The 16138-nt window shown below is 42.3% G+C and overlaps 1 protein-coding gene across 3 annotated transcripts in view; it reads right to left on the bottom strand.

The window, feature by feature from the left end:
- Positions 1 to 9499: 9499 nt before the first annotated feature.
- LOC146981104 (ADP-ribosylation factor-like protein 15) overlaps positions 9500 to 16138 on the bottom strand; it is a 98883-nt gene continuing 92244 nt past the window's right edge. For 2 of the 3 annotated variants that reach the window (XM_085786049.1, XM_085786048.1), the window contains exon 5: positions 9924 to 11136. In XM_085786049.1, the coding sequence (XP_085642175.1) occupies positions 10984 to 11136 (153 nt within the window). In that variant the 3' untranslated portion in view covers positions 9924 to 10983. Of the gene's footprint in view, positions 9743 to 9923; positions 11137 to 16138 lie in introns of those variants that run through there. The other variant, XM_085786050.1, reaches the window with a different exon arrangement.

The raw sequence follows: 16138 nt of genomic DNA, 5'->3' as shown, positions 1-16138 counted from the left end.
CCTATCCACTGAACACACATACAGTATGTAGATATAACACAGTGTCATGTTTGCTGACGCCTTTCATTAACTGCACTGTAATATTATTCTGTTATTTTATATCTTTTTTATTATGTTTTAGTCGTTCTGTCTCCCTTTCTGTTTTACTTCTTTTTATACCTGTTTTAATTCTTTCTCTTGTCTGTTTTTAAATAATGTTTGCTTTTTATGTTCTTATTTTGCTAATATGTACTGTAAAGCATCTTGAGTTGTCTTGTTGTGGAAATATGCTATACAATTAAACTTGCCGTGCCGTGCCTTGCCTTAAACAAACCTGTGAGCCTTGCTGACCTGTTGTCCATCTGCACCTCAGGGTGACGCACACAGAAGATGATCTTCATACCAGGAGACCACGGGTGGTGGTGGTGAGGCAGACCATGTTGATGCGTATCTCCACATTGTAACGGTGAGATATGTATCACATCCAATGCATCACACTGTAGCTACAGAGAAAAAAGGCAGGAGAAAGAGTAGCATTAGATCATCTTCACACACACACACACACACACACACACACACACACACACACACACACACACACACACACACACACACACACATACACGCACATGATTCTCTTTGTTAACAATGAGTCATTGTTTTTAAAGATCATAATATGTTTCAGTGGAGTACAAACCTGTGATGTTTTACTCACTCATAAACATACAGAAACACAAACTTTTTCTGGCAAAGTTTTTTTTTTTTTTTTCCTTTTATAGGATTTTCTTTCTTCCTTTGTTTGTGTTTTCACTTTTTGTGAAATGGGAGGGACTTAGATGGTAAAAGTCGTCATTGTGAATGTCTGCTTATTAAAATGCAGTATGTATCAATATCCTAATCAGATTTTGATGACAGCTGGTCGGCTGTCTGGTTACTGCGTAATCAACACATACACGTGTTAGTATGTGTGTGTGATCAGGTGATTCAATTGTCATAATCAGCATCAGAGCAAAAACTTGGTTCTTTTTTTTGAATGTTGGCTCTATTTTTAATCAAATTCATTTGTATTTACTATCATTGTCTTTTTGCTACCTTGCTCTTGCTATGCATGTTCTGTATGATTGATTGTTTTGTAATGTTGCTCTTCCTGACCAGGACATCCTTGGAAAAGAGATTGTTGAATCTCAATGGATCCTTCCTGGATAAATAAAGGTTAAATTAAAAATAAAATTAAAAAAAAAGCAAATTATCATTATTATCATATACATATTGAAATATTTGATACAGTTTTAATTGCAGTTCAAATCTTCACATGCTAGATAAAAAAAAGTTGCCCTTGATTTGAAATATGAGCCAAAATCCTCTTTTGAAGAAGAGGCTAATTAACTTTGTGTGTAGATTGTGGTGTAAATGTGTTGTGACTACACAGTTGTCGGTCAGTGAGTCACCCTCCTGCAGGTTAAGTGAGTGGACATATTTTCTTCCCTCTGGTTTTCTCCCGTTGGTTAATCCTGTTAGAGGATGTTTAGGCTCAGTCCTCAGAAAAACAGTAAACAGAGAGGAAGCGCTGCTGTGTGATCCCAAAACACTGGACACAAACATGAATCCTTGGAATTATAGAAAAAAAAAAACATTAAAGAGTTCCTCCTCTACGTCTTTGAAGCTGCAGTTTTATTTAAACATTGACTTTTTCCCTTCATTGACAAATAAAAATGTTTTCAGATCAATTAATTGTGGAAATAGTCGCAGGAACTATGTTGTGGTTTATCAGGGAATGACCTTCCTCATATAAGAAGCAGGTCTGTGATTAAATGTAAATACACACTCTGGTTACTGTAAAAGTCAAGAAAGACTCAGAACTTGTGCAATTGTTCAGCAAGCTCCTTCCAGCTAACCTCTCTAATCCAATCTAAACTAGTCTCCTACTTGACCTTTCTGACATTTAACCCTAATCCTCAACACCTTAAACACTATTTCTGGCTGCAGCTTATTCCTGCTATCTAACCCGTGTTTGTGTCTGCAGCCTGCTACTCTGCCAGAGCTGAATCATCGCGGCACCATCTCTGTTTTGATGCTTCACTCGCATCTTATTTGCGACTGACTTTTTTCACTCCCCTGAGTCAGGGCAGCGTTTCGTCATCGCTTTTAAGGGCAACGTTAAATTTGCACCAACCGACCAAATATGGCTTCCGGTAGTGATTAAACTGCTCCGTGAGCCGAAAAAACTTTGGTAAAAACACAGGTGTTCTCTCTCTCTCCGTGTTTACTAGATTGTCCCTGTGAAAGACTCACTTTTTCTCCCTTTTCGCTTTCACACGGAACATTTGTATTTTGAGAGCTGCAAGCTGCCCACATAGTGTCGTCACTGGAGCTGCTTTCCCCGTAAACTGTTTGGATTCAATGAGCTAATCCACCTACAGAGTTTGGCCCGGTGCCACGCAAAGCACACCAAACAGATCATAATGTATGAAAAGCAAAATTTATGGGCAACAATTAAATATTTACTACACATTAGTGAGTGGTTAAACACTTGTGGCTTCTTGCGAAACATCCACTGCGTCGGCTCATTACAGTTATCAAGAGTTATCAAGAGGCCAAAGGCTCATAAAAAACCACAATCAAAGGCAGAAAATGAAGCAATGTCACTTGCGTCCATGTGAAAACACTGTCACTTGGCACAACGCTGCACTTTAAGTCGAGTTTATCTTCCCTTCAACATCTTCCGACCCTGATCTGTCCTTCCTGATGCACACGCTTGGTGTTGATATTAATTTAAAGCCGGCGTCTGCGCTACATGAACGGTCTGAGCGCCTTCTCAGGGGGGCAGCCGGGCCACAGCTCAACTCTGCACATGTTCATCTGCAGGCAGAGGCAGAGGCAGAGGCAGTGCACATCTTCACAGCCCCCCCCCTTCTCTGTTAATCCCTGTTTTTCAGAGCCGTGACAGTAAATTTTTACAAAGTCCACAAAACAGGACGGTGAAAACGCCGTGTCTGTGTCTCTTCAAAGACTTATGACAAGAGAGAGTCACTAGTAAAAAAAAAAAAAGCGAAAAGTCTGATAGCCATCAGTGGGATGGGGACGGAGAGCTGAGTCTAGACCGCTCGAGACGGGCATGTTAAGGTCATGCTCATAAAAGTCCCCTAGACACGGTGCTCCTTATAGGCCTGGAGGGGACGAGCCGGAGCAGGAATCACCTGCACAGATGGGTCAGGAGCTGCTACATTGCGAGCTGCTACTGTGCCCCCATCACACGGCCTGAGAGAGCAATAGGTTGCATATGTGGTACATCGTGAATCAGGCTCCATGTCAAATAACTCACAGTAGACTAAACCTGGCTGTGTGTGGTAGGTAGGTAGGTGCAGAGGGCAGGGCTGTTCTCTTCAAAACAGAGGTGTCATCGCAAAGAGGGGTTTCAAACAGAAGAAAGAAAAATGACCCGCTGCCGTTTTTGTTTTTGCACCAAGGAAATAAATCTGTAGCCGGATTGGACGATGTCGAAAAGCAGATTTTTAAATAGTTCTCCCGTATTTTGACTTAAACATGCAACAGACCCTTCAGTGGCCAACACTAATTGACCTTTTGGAGGAATGCAACGCCTTCTCCTTGACTGACATTTGCTTTTAGCAGCTCCTGTGGGATGGGGCAGTGGGCCGGTGGAAGGCGATAGCGGGGGAGATCCTCTGGAGATAAACCGCCGTGCCCCCCCCCCTGTCCCTCAGACAACAAAGAAAGTGAGTGATGTTTGTCTGAAAACCAAGAGCTGCGATCCCTCTTGTTTTGATGTGTGGGCCACCTGGGATGCGGGTCTCCATCAGCACTCGGGCCGAGGGAAGAGGAAGAGAAACAGGACTCACACAGATCTCGTCCCCAGGACAAACAATCTGAGTGACAAGCCTGCTGGAATCCCACGGAAGTCACCCAACAGACGAGGCATTCAAACACGCAGAAAAAACAAGAGACGTTTAGGTGGCCACAAAGGGCCAGAGTAGAATTGCACCGCATGGTTCCCTCCAGTTTTTCCAAAGGACAAAAGTTTGAAGGTTTAAAACCCTTTAATATCTGAATTTACACAGAAGGATCATATTAACCTCATATTAAATGTTGAGGTGCCAAATGTGACTGATGGCACTCATGTGAGTTGAAAATTCAGAAGCTGGAAGGGTTTTAAAAGCAGTTTTAAGGGTCTAAATTTGAAATCCTTGCAATTTACATGTTCATTTTATTCTAATTAACAGCAAATACTGCACTTTAATATTTGAGGATATAGACTGAACTATCCATATTATGTATATTAAGCTTTACTTAGACCAGGCACAGCTTTTAATAAAATTATCATTATGCATCCATAATGATAATCTAATTAAATAATCATCATAACACAAGGGTCATTCGACCTCTACTTATGACACTGTAGAGTTTGCTGCTAATACTTCTGCAGTCATACAGTTTTACTCGCCTAAATTGAGGTAGAAATCCTACAGTTTAGAGATTATTCATCGACAAGTCAATCCAAGCATGATGCCTCATTATTTAATAAAGTTTTAATCGGTCCCAGAAAAAAGAGTTATTGTGGTTCTGCTGTAAATGTAGTAAAGACAGGTCATCGTCACCTGTGAAGCTTCAAGTTCTCTAAGATTTACCTGCTGTGGCTCAGGGGCAGGGGGAGTTCTTCAGACTCTAATCCGTGAAGATCCCGCTTCATAAATCTGAGGCGGTGGATGAAGTTTGGGAAAGGCCGAGCTCAGAGCAGAGCCTCAGAGAGGCCAAATCTGTTCCAGGAAGAGACACATTTGTGAAGGTTTCTGCATTCTTACATTTAACAGAAACAAATGTTTAGAAATAATGTGAAAGTCTGAGCTCCCAGCCTCCTGCTGCACAGAGCAGTGTGAATAAAGCTGTCCTTGTCCAAACAGGATTGATTGGAAAGAAATGACAGCTGGTTCAGGGCCTAATATCCTCAATTTCCACCTCTGATTAAATAACTGAAGTACACTCAGACTAATTTAATAAAGTGAAATGTGCTTGTGTACATGAGAGGTAATGAAACTGAAAGAGTCTGCGACATCAACTGTAACCTTAGGTAAATCTAAATCTAATAAAGGGTTAAACTCAAGTTCAGAAAGAGGGAGGAAAAAACGAACCAAAAAAAAAAAAAACTTTTGTATTAATTAGTGGTGATAATAATGATGGCATGTTGCTGCAGTGTGTTTGCTCACTCTTTGGCAGCTCATTCACATTCTATCAGGTTTGATGGATTCACTTTGTTTTACAGCTTGACCACAGACCTGCAGGATCACATGCGCAACAGGAGGGATTCCTCTGCCGTCACATTCAGAGTGAGTGAGTGAATGGATGAAGGAGGGAGGGGGGGAGGTCGGGAGGGAGGAAGGGAGGGAGGTCGGCTGGCTCTGAGGAGTCTCCTGCTGCACATCTGAAAACACAGTGTATAAAAAAACACCTGTAAACTACTGAGAAATCATCGATCACAATATTTCCAATAACAAGAATGTTGATGAGTCAATTTTTTTAAGAATTTGAAAGTAAAAAATAAAGAAGAACTATTTTATTTGCTTTATAAGTTGTTACTTAGTGCACCATAATCATTACACACTTCTGTATGTGTGTTTAAAGTAAGTATAATGGTCTAATACCCAATCTTCAGATACAAAAAGTAATTTATATTCATTTAAAATAATCCATTTGCCATTTGGCCTTAAGTGCAGCTTCCTAATGTGGTGCTCCATAGAAAATCTTTACTAATACATGCCTTTACTACTTTACACAATTGTGGTTTGACCACTAAAAGTGTCTATTAATCTGATTTTTAAGTGTCTATAAATCCATTATATTCAGATGAAAATGATATAAGAGGGTCCAGCAGGATAAAGAAAACCAAATGCTGGATCAGTCCAAATATACAGTCTGAATTGTCGATGTGCTGCACGCTTTGTGATTCTTTGGTATAATTGTCTCAAATATCTGGATGTGATTATTTGGTCCAGGGAACATTTCCTCACTAGCTTACATCATATTGATGCATTTCGGGCATTTGTGTTTGTTTTTTAAAGGGGCGTGTGTGTCTGTGTGTGTCAGAGAGTCATGAATGCATGAGAGTGTTGAAACACCTTGAATGAACCCAGAGATCCTGTCTGATGACAGACTGGCATCTCTCACACACACACAGACACACACACACACACACACACACAGAACACGAGTGAGGCAGATTTCTGTGCTGCGTCACAAGTTTCTCCTTTTTTTTTTTGTGGGAGCAGCCCCTCGCTGTGAGGGGCCGGGAATGTGGGGTGACCTGCGTTGAGCACCAGCTGTGGGAGGCAGTGCAAGGGGTACAAGGCCCAGATGGATATCAGGGTAACATCTGTTCCACCTCCTAGCGGGGTCTTATCAGAAGAGACGCTGCCACACACACTGGACTGGGAGAGAAGGGAGAAGACAAAGAGAAATGGGCATTCTTTGCAGAGTTTAAGAAAACATGCCTGCTTTTGTTTGTCTTGTAAACGAAAGTTAGGTTCCCCGTCGGGTCGCGCATTTGCATTTCACAAAGCTCATTGGGGTCATTTTGTTACAGTATGTGTGATGACATTTCCTTGTACCTCTGGTAGGCCCTCCCTCATACTGTAAGTGGCACACCTTTTGTCCTTATAATTATATACTACAGTACATGCCCAAATATGAAAAACACCACATGTTTCCTTTACAGTAAGGCTTCTCAGACAAAAGCCAACATAATTGCAACACTAAATTTCCCATGACTTAATTTTTAGATAGTTAGGTTTCACTGTATTCTGTATTTTGTCAAATCAAACAAAGAAAGAAAAAAAAAGAAGCTGAAGTCAAAAGCATTTTTTTTAACATACAGCTAAAACTGCACAAGTTTCCTTTAGAAACGCATCCTAAATTCTGTCATACAACATTTAATTTGATACTGCCAATGCTTGGCTTGTTTTTGTGTAACATCTATTGTTTTTGGCAGGCATGCACTATGTGGATTTATCAGACCCTGTGTGTACTACATCAAACAGCCTCTACTTTGGTGTAGTTTAGGAGTCATACCGAGGTCATGCTGAAAAATGTAAAATGTGGCGGCAAAGTGCGAGGATAATATTTTTTTAAAAACCTACATGGCTTCCTTTCGTTCTGCAGCCAGTCCTCCTTCCTACTCTGTAAAACCATGAGTGTTGGTTTTCAGTCCTGAGGTGCCACACCGAACACACGAGCACATGTTTTAAATCCAACCCACACTGGACCAAAAAGATTTCCTGTCTTCTCACCATTGACTGTGATGCGTCTGTGCTGTGAACGCAAAGACGACCGATAATGACGTGAATGCAGCGTTCTTGATGTCAGGAAATTAAAACCAAAAAAGACAAACAATAAACTATGACGGATGCCGTAGCTCGGAGCGTTAAGTAATTGGCAGGTTTGCACTCCAGTGGAAGTTCGGGCTCCTACGCAGTCATTCTCTAAAATGCATTTTTGCATGTTTCACCTTCCTTTTGTGAGCACATATTCACTTTATATCACTGCCAACAATCAAGCGTGTCACAGTTTCTCTTTGGATTTCTGCTAGTGATTTTCCTTCCCTTCCAGGCAGCCATTAATTACCACTCACTTTAGAGAATTATAAAAATCAACTTGCACAGACTTGAATGTTTCCTTGAGATACTGTATCCATCACAGTAAACATCACATCTCCGCTACTGTTGCTTGGTAAAGCTACTGTGAGCACAGACTGATTGAAAAAGGCTGGAGTGTAATGTATCATCTCATAACATCAGTAATATACTGTAACTTCTTCACTGGCTCTGCTACCGATAAGGACGAGGACAGAAGAAGGAAAGAAAGAAAGAAAAAAAACCTGCAGCTAGACACCAGCAATTACACAGGTAGAGCAGGTAAAGGTTCAGTGTGGGAGGAGAGGACTGGCTGCATCCTTTTCAAGAGATTAAACTCAACTGTACAGACAGAAAGAGAGGGTGAGGAGGAGGGAAAAGAGAGAGAGAGGTCCCCTGTCTCTCCCTTTTTTCTCCCAGGAGGGCTGTTTCTCTGAGGTTCTGGCCTCTTCTCTTCCCCAGGGCACCCTGGATGCCCATGCTGAGGGAGGGCTGTTTTGGCGTGACCAAAGAGAAGCAGAGCGAGCAAGAGAGACACAGAGAAATGGAGAGAACCCGAGAGAAAGAGAGAGAGAGAGAGAGAGAAAACAGAGAGAAAGTGAGAGCGACAGGAAGAAAAAAGGGGAGTGAGACGAGCGCAGCAGCCCATGGTTTGTCTCAGGGCTGCAGCAGCTTCCAGAGCTGGTGTGCAGCAGACTGAAGAGAAGCACGTCTGCCCCAGAGGCAGAGACTGGAAAACAGGATCAAAGAGTCGCCAGGGCAACCTGCATGACACACATTGTATTAAAGCCACACGGTTAATTTGAAAGAGAGGGAAGAAGGGCAAAAGGAGAAGAAAAGGGGAGGCAGAGGTAGCACAGAGTAGAGTATATTTATCAAGAACTCCTGTCTCACTCGGTTAACTTTCCACTCAGAACTTTCTTCAGCTGCTCCACTTTGACTTTGAGCGTTTTTGTTTTTTTTCCCCCCTTCTTCAACTTTGGCTCGACCTCCACTGGTTCATCTGCGTTTCCCTGATTATCTTCCAGCGTCTCGGATTTCCACCTTAAATCACAAATCAGAGACACTGTGAAGAAAATGTTTCCAGAAAACGTGGGCAAACATTCAACTCATCACACATTTTATACAGATACATGAAGTATTAATATCACATTATATGATATATTCACAGACAACAGCCTGAACTGTAGTAGTTCCAATGATTTGCTGATAACAAACAGATGAAAAGCTACAAATCTTGACTAGTTTTCAGGATGCATAAATATTTATACTGTTTAACAAACTGCCATCCATATCCCTTTTAAATACAGTACATATTAGAGAGGAGGAGACATGTCTTCTTTTCAACACTTCACTGTAATTGACAGACGCAATCAAGATGCAAATAACAACTAAGACAATGTTTTCATTTTTAAAACTTTAATTGCCAATTTTAGACAAAACGCATGATTGAAAAAACAAACAAAGATACAAAAAAACAAAACAAACAAACAAAAAGACCGCAGCAAACATTTCATTTTAAAACCTATGTGTCAGCAGATGATGAACACAGTCCGGCATCAGTATAATCCCTCCTAGTTGAAAGATTCATTTTGCATTCAAGCAGTTTTGAATGCAGTGATGCATGTGAATTGTAAAAACTACCTGGCAGATCTCAAGTCATGTACAAAAAGTGATTCCAATCTCTAAAAACCTGACAAAATACTGAACAACGCAACAATAGAAATGCAAAGCACGCAGGAGGGAGGTGTGGACTTGATCCGTTACTGGAGCACATCCATCCGGGGAACGGCCACACACCTGTGGCACAATGAATATACGACTCATTTCAGACGTTTGGAGTCCACACGAGGGCAGCCGGCCCAAAAGATGGCATTTGGGATAAAAAACAAAACAAAAAAAAAACCCACTGAGCAGTAATGAGGACGGGGAACGGAGCTGGAGTGGAGGGGCAGTGTTTGTTGGAATGAGTTGGGACGAGGTGGGGCGGGGGTCCACGATAAACAGCAGACAGGGAGGGGTCTTCACAGACAGTTGGAAGGCATTAGGCTGTCGGACAGGGACTTGTCAGATGCAGCTGTTGCTGCGGCTGATTGATAGAGTTTGTATTCCACCCTGATGGGAGACTGGAGTCGCTCGCCAATGTTGAGAGGCATTATGTCAAAATCAAAAGGGGGAGAAAAAAAATACAGTAAAATTGTAGACAAACAAAAAACAAATATTACATGTGCTAAAACACTGAAATGAAACAAAATCCAGCGCATTTCTCTAGTTTGTAGCTATACACCCTGCCCAGTCATTAATCACTGTGTTTTTTTGTGTTTTTTGGTCTTTGATTTGAAAGAATTCATAGGTGTGGTAATGATATATAAAAAATCTGAACGTAGCTCTACGGTTAACATACAGAGCTAGAAAATATATCCTAAGTTGCACATTTATAAAAAGCATTCAGACGTATTCACACGTTCTCCGAATGGACTCACATCTCCATGACGCCACTTAGCACTTAAGTCACATGATAAGAAGTACTTGTGTGTGGCGACACAGGAGTGTACACAGCAATATGCCAGTTTGCATGTACATAATACTCCATGAGATACTCAGACTACACTATTCAGATTAGATATTCAGACACGGTGTGATGCACCGATATGTAACTACCGTACATAACACAAGGCTTTGGACTATACGCACTCCAACCACACAACGACATTCGTTGTTACCAACAGGAGAAGCACACTTGACAACCATACAGTACTCCTCAGTGGAAACGATATCAACCGTGCTCACCCAAACATCCTGTAAAGTAATTAGTGGAGATGTTAAACATATCTACAGACAACCTGGGCTCCACTTTGTGTGTGGCGGTATGTGTATGTGTGTGTGTTTGTTTGTGTGTGTGTGTGAGAGAGAGAGAGTGTATTAGTGTCCAATCATGACTAAAGGAATGCCATATGTCCCAAATGCCACTGATTTAATCACAATGGCACAGACAGTAGTAAACAAGATTTCCATTTCTGGCAAAAGTTCAATGACTTTTTCATGACAAACTCTTTTACATCAGGTGGGTTTAATGGCAGCTCTCCTCTGTCAGGCTGTAGTGGCTAACTGTTGCATGTGCACACTCTTCCAGTACGAACAAATGAGACCGCAGTGAAGGATAACATACAATACACATCTCGGACAGAGAGAGACAGAGAGAGAGAGAGAGAGAGCGGCCGACATCTGCTGTGTTTTCTTACAGTGTGTGTACATGTTTGTGTCTGTGCGACTGTGTTGAGTGTGTGAACATGGGCACCAGCAGGATGTGGTGTTTTTTTCTCCTCCGTCGTTAGCTGCTAATGTCTCCGCATTAGCAGTGGTAGCATCATATCCTTGCGGGCTCTGTGTCTTTGTCCTCCAACAGGCCAATGAACTGACCGAAGCTCTCCTTCACCGCCTCCATGTGGTCGGTGCTGCTTCCCTCCAGGATCCAGCGCTTCCCTCGGGCCAGCGGCTCCAGCTCAAAGTACTTCTTGATCTGCCGGGGGCAATGAAAGAGAGAAAATGTGGTCAGTTTCAACATGACGTTCAGAAACGATCACACTTTGTGATCAAGCGGGAACAACGGCTGCTGCTGTTGTCGGGACAGTTGGGACGCATCAACAAAACATCTTCACTCAGTTTTTACAATGAGAAGCAGCCACACCAGTCTCAGACCATGTGCTATTTTCAGAAAATACATGGGCACATTTTTTTGGTTTTATCTCAAACAAACAAACTTAAAATCAGATGATTTTAGTGGCCAAATAGTGTTTTGTGCTTTAGCACTGAGTAACCTTGAAATCCTGCTAAAGCTTTGATATGTGTTCAAACCAGCTTCATCTCACGATCCAGCCCATGAGGAATCAGGAAAACCCAGGTTGATCAATTTTGTAATTCTAAGTCGACCCAGTGAAGCCCTGGTTTTAATGTTGCATGAGTTTACAGAGACCACACTCTTTGTCCTCTGAGGCCAAAGACACTGAAGAAGGAAAAAGCAGGTCTGTGTGTATCATCCCCATCCACACTTCAAGTAGTTTTCCATGCACAGTGTGTTTTCTTCACATAATCACTCACAAATACATGAAGCCGCAGCCATGGAACTATCCAAACACAGATTTGCACCAGAATGCAACCAAACATGCTGAAGTAAAACAGAGTAAAACTACATGAAATGAAACAGTCTTCTTATCGGAGAAATATGCAGCTTATTGGCTTGGCACTGTTCTTTGTAACAGTTGATTATAAAGTTCATATGTTGGCTTTTGGCAGCTCATGACAGTGGGGGTGTGGTGAGGTCGGAGTGAGGGGTGGGGGGAGAAACAGAACCAGCTGTTACGTAAAAACAAATCTCAGCAGAGAGAAACAATGTCTTAGACCTCCACTGAAGGTGCTGCAGGTTGTTAGGGTTTCTGACATTTTTAAGCAGAGAGTAATGGAAGCAATTTCTCTTGCCCGATGTGAACGAAGTTCAGCCATCGCCTCCTGTTTGTCTGATAGGCAGTGATGAATGTACACAGACAAATGAGTTCTGTCAGCAGCTCTGAGAAGAAACAACATTAAAATGCCAATAATGTCGCTGGTACAATACAACTATGATTCCCCTCCATCTACACTTGTATAGACAGTTCAAACTCAGATTGACATATTGTGGCTAAAATATTTTTAATTTGCTGATAAACAATGTTACAATCCAAAAGGCGTATTCCTCAGTCATCTGTACTTGTTAAAACATGAAGACACTGACCCAAAGCAGATTTTCTTTCTTGCGTTTCGTACTAATTATTTTAATCTGGTTTTCACAGTGTGTGTCTGTGTGTGTTTAAGGAATGAAACTGGAAAGCGGAAATTCTACACTTACAACAGAAAAAAACAAAATACCAGATAACCCTGGTAATTTGAAAGCAACACGAGAAGACAAATACCTTTGTGCACCCTGTAAACACCACCGAATCCACACAGGTGCCCGTCACACAGTCAAATGACTTTTCAACTTCAAGTGAAATTGCTTTTGTCTAGACCGTGCTGGGCTGTCTGGCTGTGCCATGGTGTGTGGCATGAAGAGGATGGGGAGGAGGAGGTGGAGGAGGAGGAGGCGGAGGAGGAGGGGGGTATTCTTTGTGTCTGCTCAAATCCAGCCAGCCATGCCAGTGAGTGGGAGAGTGAGCGCTGTCTCTGCCCCCCTGAGCCGAGTCTCTGTCCGGGTGTAATGTGAGTTTAATGACAGATTAAGTCACCTCAGCCGCGTTTGGCTCAGAGGCCTGGCTAGAAAGCCGAGCGGACCCAAACAGTGTTAACAAATCTGTCTGGGTAACTTGAGCTGCCCTAGTCCAGCCTGTAGCCCCAGACCTAGACTGCAGACGATGCGGCTGGCTGCCTGTCTGGCTGGCTGGCTCACTTGTCTGCCTGTAGCCAAGGCCCTCTTCTGGAAGACTCTGGCCCCTGCACTGGCAGACAGTCAAAAGGCCAGCAGTGACCTCTGTGCAAGTGCAGACAGGCTCAAGCTTCTCTCACTTCCCCTCCTTGCCTCCCAGACCAACAGAACACACCCAGGGGCATCTCACAGTGCAGCAAATGCCTTCTTTAGTACTATGCAACAGACAACTGATCTTACCAACGACACCAGATGACTTATTAAGTTTTCGGTGCAGCTTTACAGCTGTGCACGTGTGATAACGCGAGCAGTCTGAGATACTAAAGAATTCCCCATATACTTAATACCGAGTTGGTACGAACACCTTCATACGGGCCACATTTCACTGACAGGCCACATTCGATCCAGAGATTTTAATCACACAACAGGCGGACGGGATACATGGCCAAAAACACTGTCTCAGTGTTACATGACTGAAGGAACCCCATGACCTAACAGTCGGGTGCATCCACATTGGCAGTCAACAGTGTGGCCCAAACCAGTTTCTCTGAGATTAAGTCCTCCTAAGCACACTTATGCTTGCTTAAGGAATTGCGTGAGGCAGTGGGAAGGGTAAGCCACACAAGACATGGGTTGCCAGATGGCTCCTAGGATGACCACTGGGTCATCCAGTCTAGCTTCTTCTAGGTCATACAGAGCAGGGGCCTCGCCTGGTGCATGGGAGAAAGCAGCTTATACATGCATAAGGGTGTCAAAAAATCTTTAATCACCTGTGTCTGTGTCAACTGTATTCCCGCTGCTGGAATCCAGCCATGTTAGCCACCGGGGTAAAAAAACTGTTGTGGGGAGAGCCATAAAACCCAGGAAAGCAGAACTCTTGGCAACAGGCCTGAATAATTACAGTGACTTCTGCGTCTGACCAGTTGTGCAGAGTGGACAGTGCAATGCCTGAGAACCTGCATGTGCTGGATTAACAAACAAACACTACCACACAGTTACATTCAGCATAACTGCATGATCTGTATTATTCTGTTTTGTGAAAAACCGATTCACATAAATTTGCAATTTTTCCACTTTTGATAGCTCCTCAACGTATCATTTATTTGAGACCTTAAAAAGTTCAAAGCATTCTGACATTCAGGGCACATCTTTCTTGTAGAGTGGTGGGAATACATTATTTAAATACACAAACTCCAATAGTCAACAAAATCAGGGTGATCTGTTCTACTAAATGAGGTTTAGTTGGCATATCATACAGACATGTTTTATGAGGTTTCCACGCTAACAATAAAACAAACAGTGCTGCAAAATTCATTCAGTTAGCACACGCCTGGTGCACAGCCGAATGCTACAGAGACAGCTGCAGCCGAGTCTGACTGTGTGAACTCCTGGACGTCAGAGGTGAGAAATTCTAATGGCGAGACAAACGCCTTCCCAATTAACTCTGGACGGCAAACACTGTCATGTAGGCAATATGGAGGCCGATGCATCCTTTTCCTTTTTCAAAACCTAAATGTGGATAGACCATAGACTGTATATAAAAGAGGGATAGACTGAGCTACTTAACAAAGAAAAAAGCCCCAACTCTGCATTAAGTGGCCAATTTATTCTTGTGCAACAAATGCTGAAATCGTGGCCTATTAAAAAAATCAACTATGAAAAGTTATCCGACATGTCCTTGAACCATGTTGTAGTGGAAAACTTTTTTTTTTTTTTTTTTAGAAATAATTGCTTGCAGTTGCTTTTAACAGTTGCTTACATTCAGAAACACAAATGAGACCTGATGATAAACTGATCGATGAAGGTGAAGGGAGAGATCTATTGGCCTAATGTTTAAGTGTGCAAGTGATGAGGGACAATTTGGTTATAGTGGGTGTCTGGGTGAGTGGGGGAATGTATGTATTTTACAGTTTCTAGGTAAATATCTTTAGTGGCTGTATATCACAACTCACTTAGTGTTATATTATCAGTATGATCTGACCTCTGCAGAAGAGAAGAGAGAAACTTGGCCAAAAAGACTTCCTATAGAAATAATCTTTTTTCCTCAAAAACTTTTCTCCTCCTATATTTATGAAAAAACAATTAAGCATTTGTTATTTGGGGAAATAAGTGTGGAGTAAATGTCTTTTTATTAAGGATATATCATAAGGTCTGACCCAGTGTCTGCAGGGAGTGGCTGCACAGCTAGTCAGCTAAGCTTAAGCTGTGACCCTGGCACCACTTCAGGCTCCTTAAAGGAACGGATGGGCATGCATGGCACGTGCACCCAGCTGCTCCCTGACCTACGCCAGATTACTACATGTGATGGTCACTGTTGGCACCGTGTCAAGTCAAGAGGATATCCTGGCAGAATAAAAACAGCTTTGGCGGCTGTCTCCTGCCACCAGCAGCCCCGCTTTGGCCTCCTGACCAACTAAACACACCGGGGAGGCCGACAGAGGCAAAGGGGGGGAAAAAAACGGACTAGATGAGAGAGAAGAAAAAGATGTCTGAGCCAAGTTCCAGTCATGGAGGTGCATGATGTTGGCCACTGAAAATATATGTGAGAACACCCCCAGACATGTTTATATCCTTCACAAATTTATATCCTCTGTTGCACAGTAGTGTGCAGCTTAAAAATAAATTTTGAGGATACAAAGTTGAAAGCAGGTGCTATTGTGCTCGAATGTCGATCTTCTTAAATTATAAGCAACATCTTATAAACATCTAAAACTTAACCATAAATTGGATTTAAAACATTTATCTTTGCTTCTTTCACTAATATTACTGTACACTCAGGGTGAGAGAGAGTTTCCAGCCTCACACACTGACAAAATCAAACAAGTTCACTCATGTTCATGTTCACAGTTACAGGCAGTTTGATCCAGGTGCCCAGCAGTCCACCTATTACAGACACACAGCATAGGACTTCATGTAAAACAGCTTCAAATGTGACAAACTCTATATTTATCATTTATTTAAATTCTTGAGAGGGAAACTGACTTCATAACAACATATGGACAAAAACTGCCAATGTGTAAACAATATCACAGACAAAACATCAGTAAACCTTCTGTAACTCCATGCGCCTGTTTTCAGTGAGCCTGCACATCGTTTTCATTTCATTATTTACATCTGTCCATCTTTG

Source organism: Trachurus japonicus, chromosome 9 (assembly GCF_045865225.1).
Source record: "Trachurus japonicus isolate A0001 chromosome 9, Traja_1.0".
NCBI lineage: Eukaryota > Metazoa > Chordata > Actinopteri > Carangiformes > Carangidae > Trachurus > Trachurus japonicus.
This window is presented reverse-complemented; position numbering and strand designations above follow the sequence as displayed.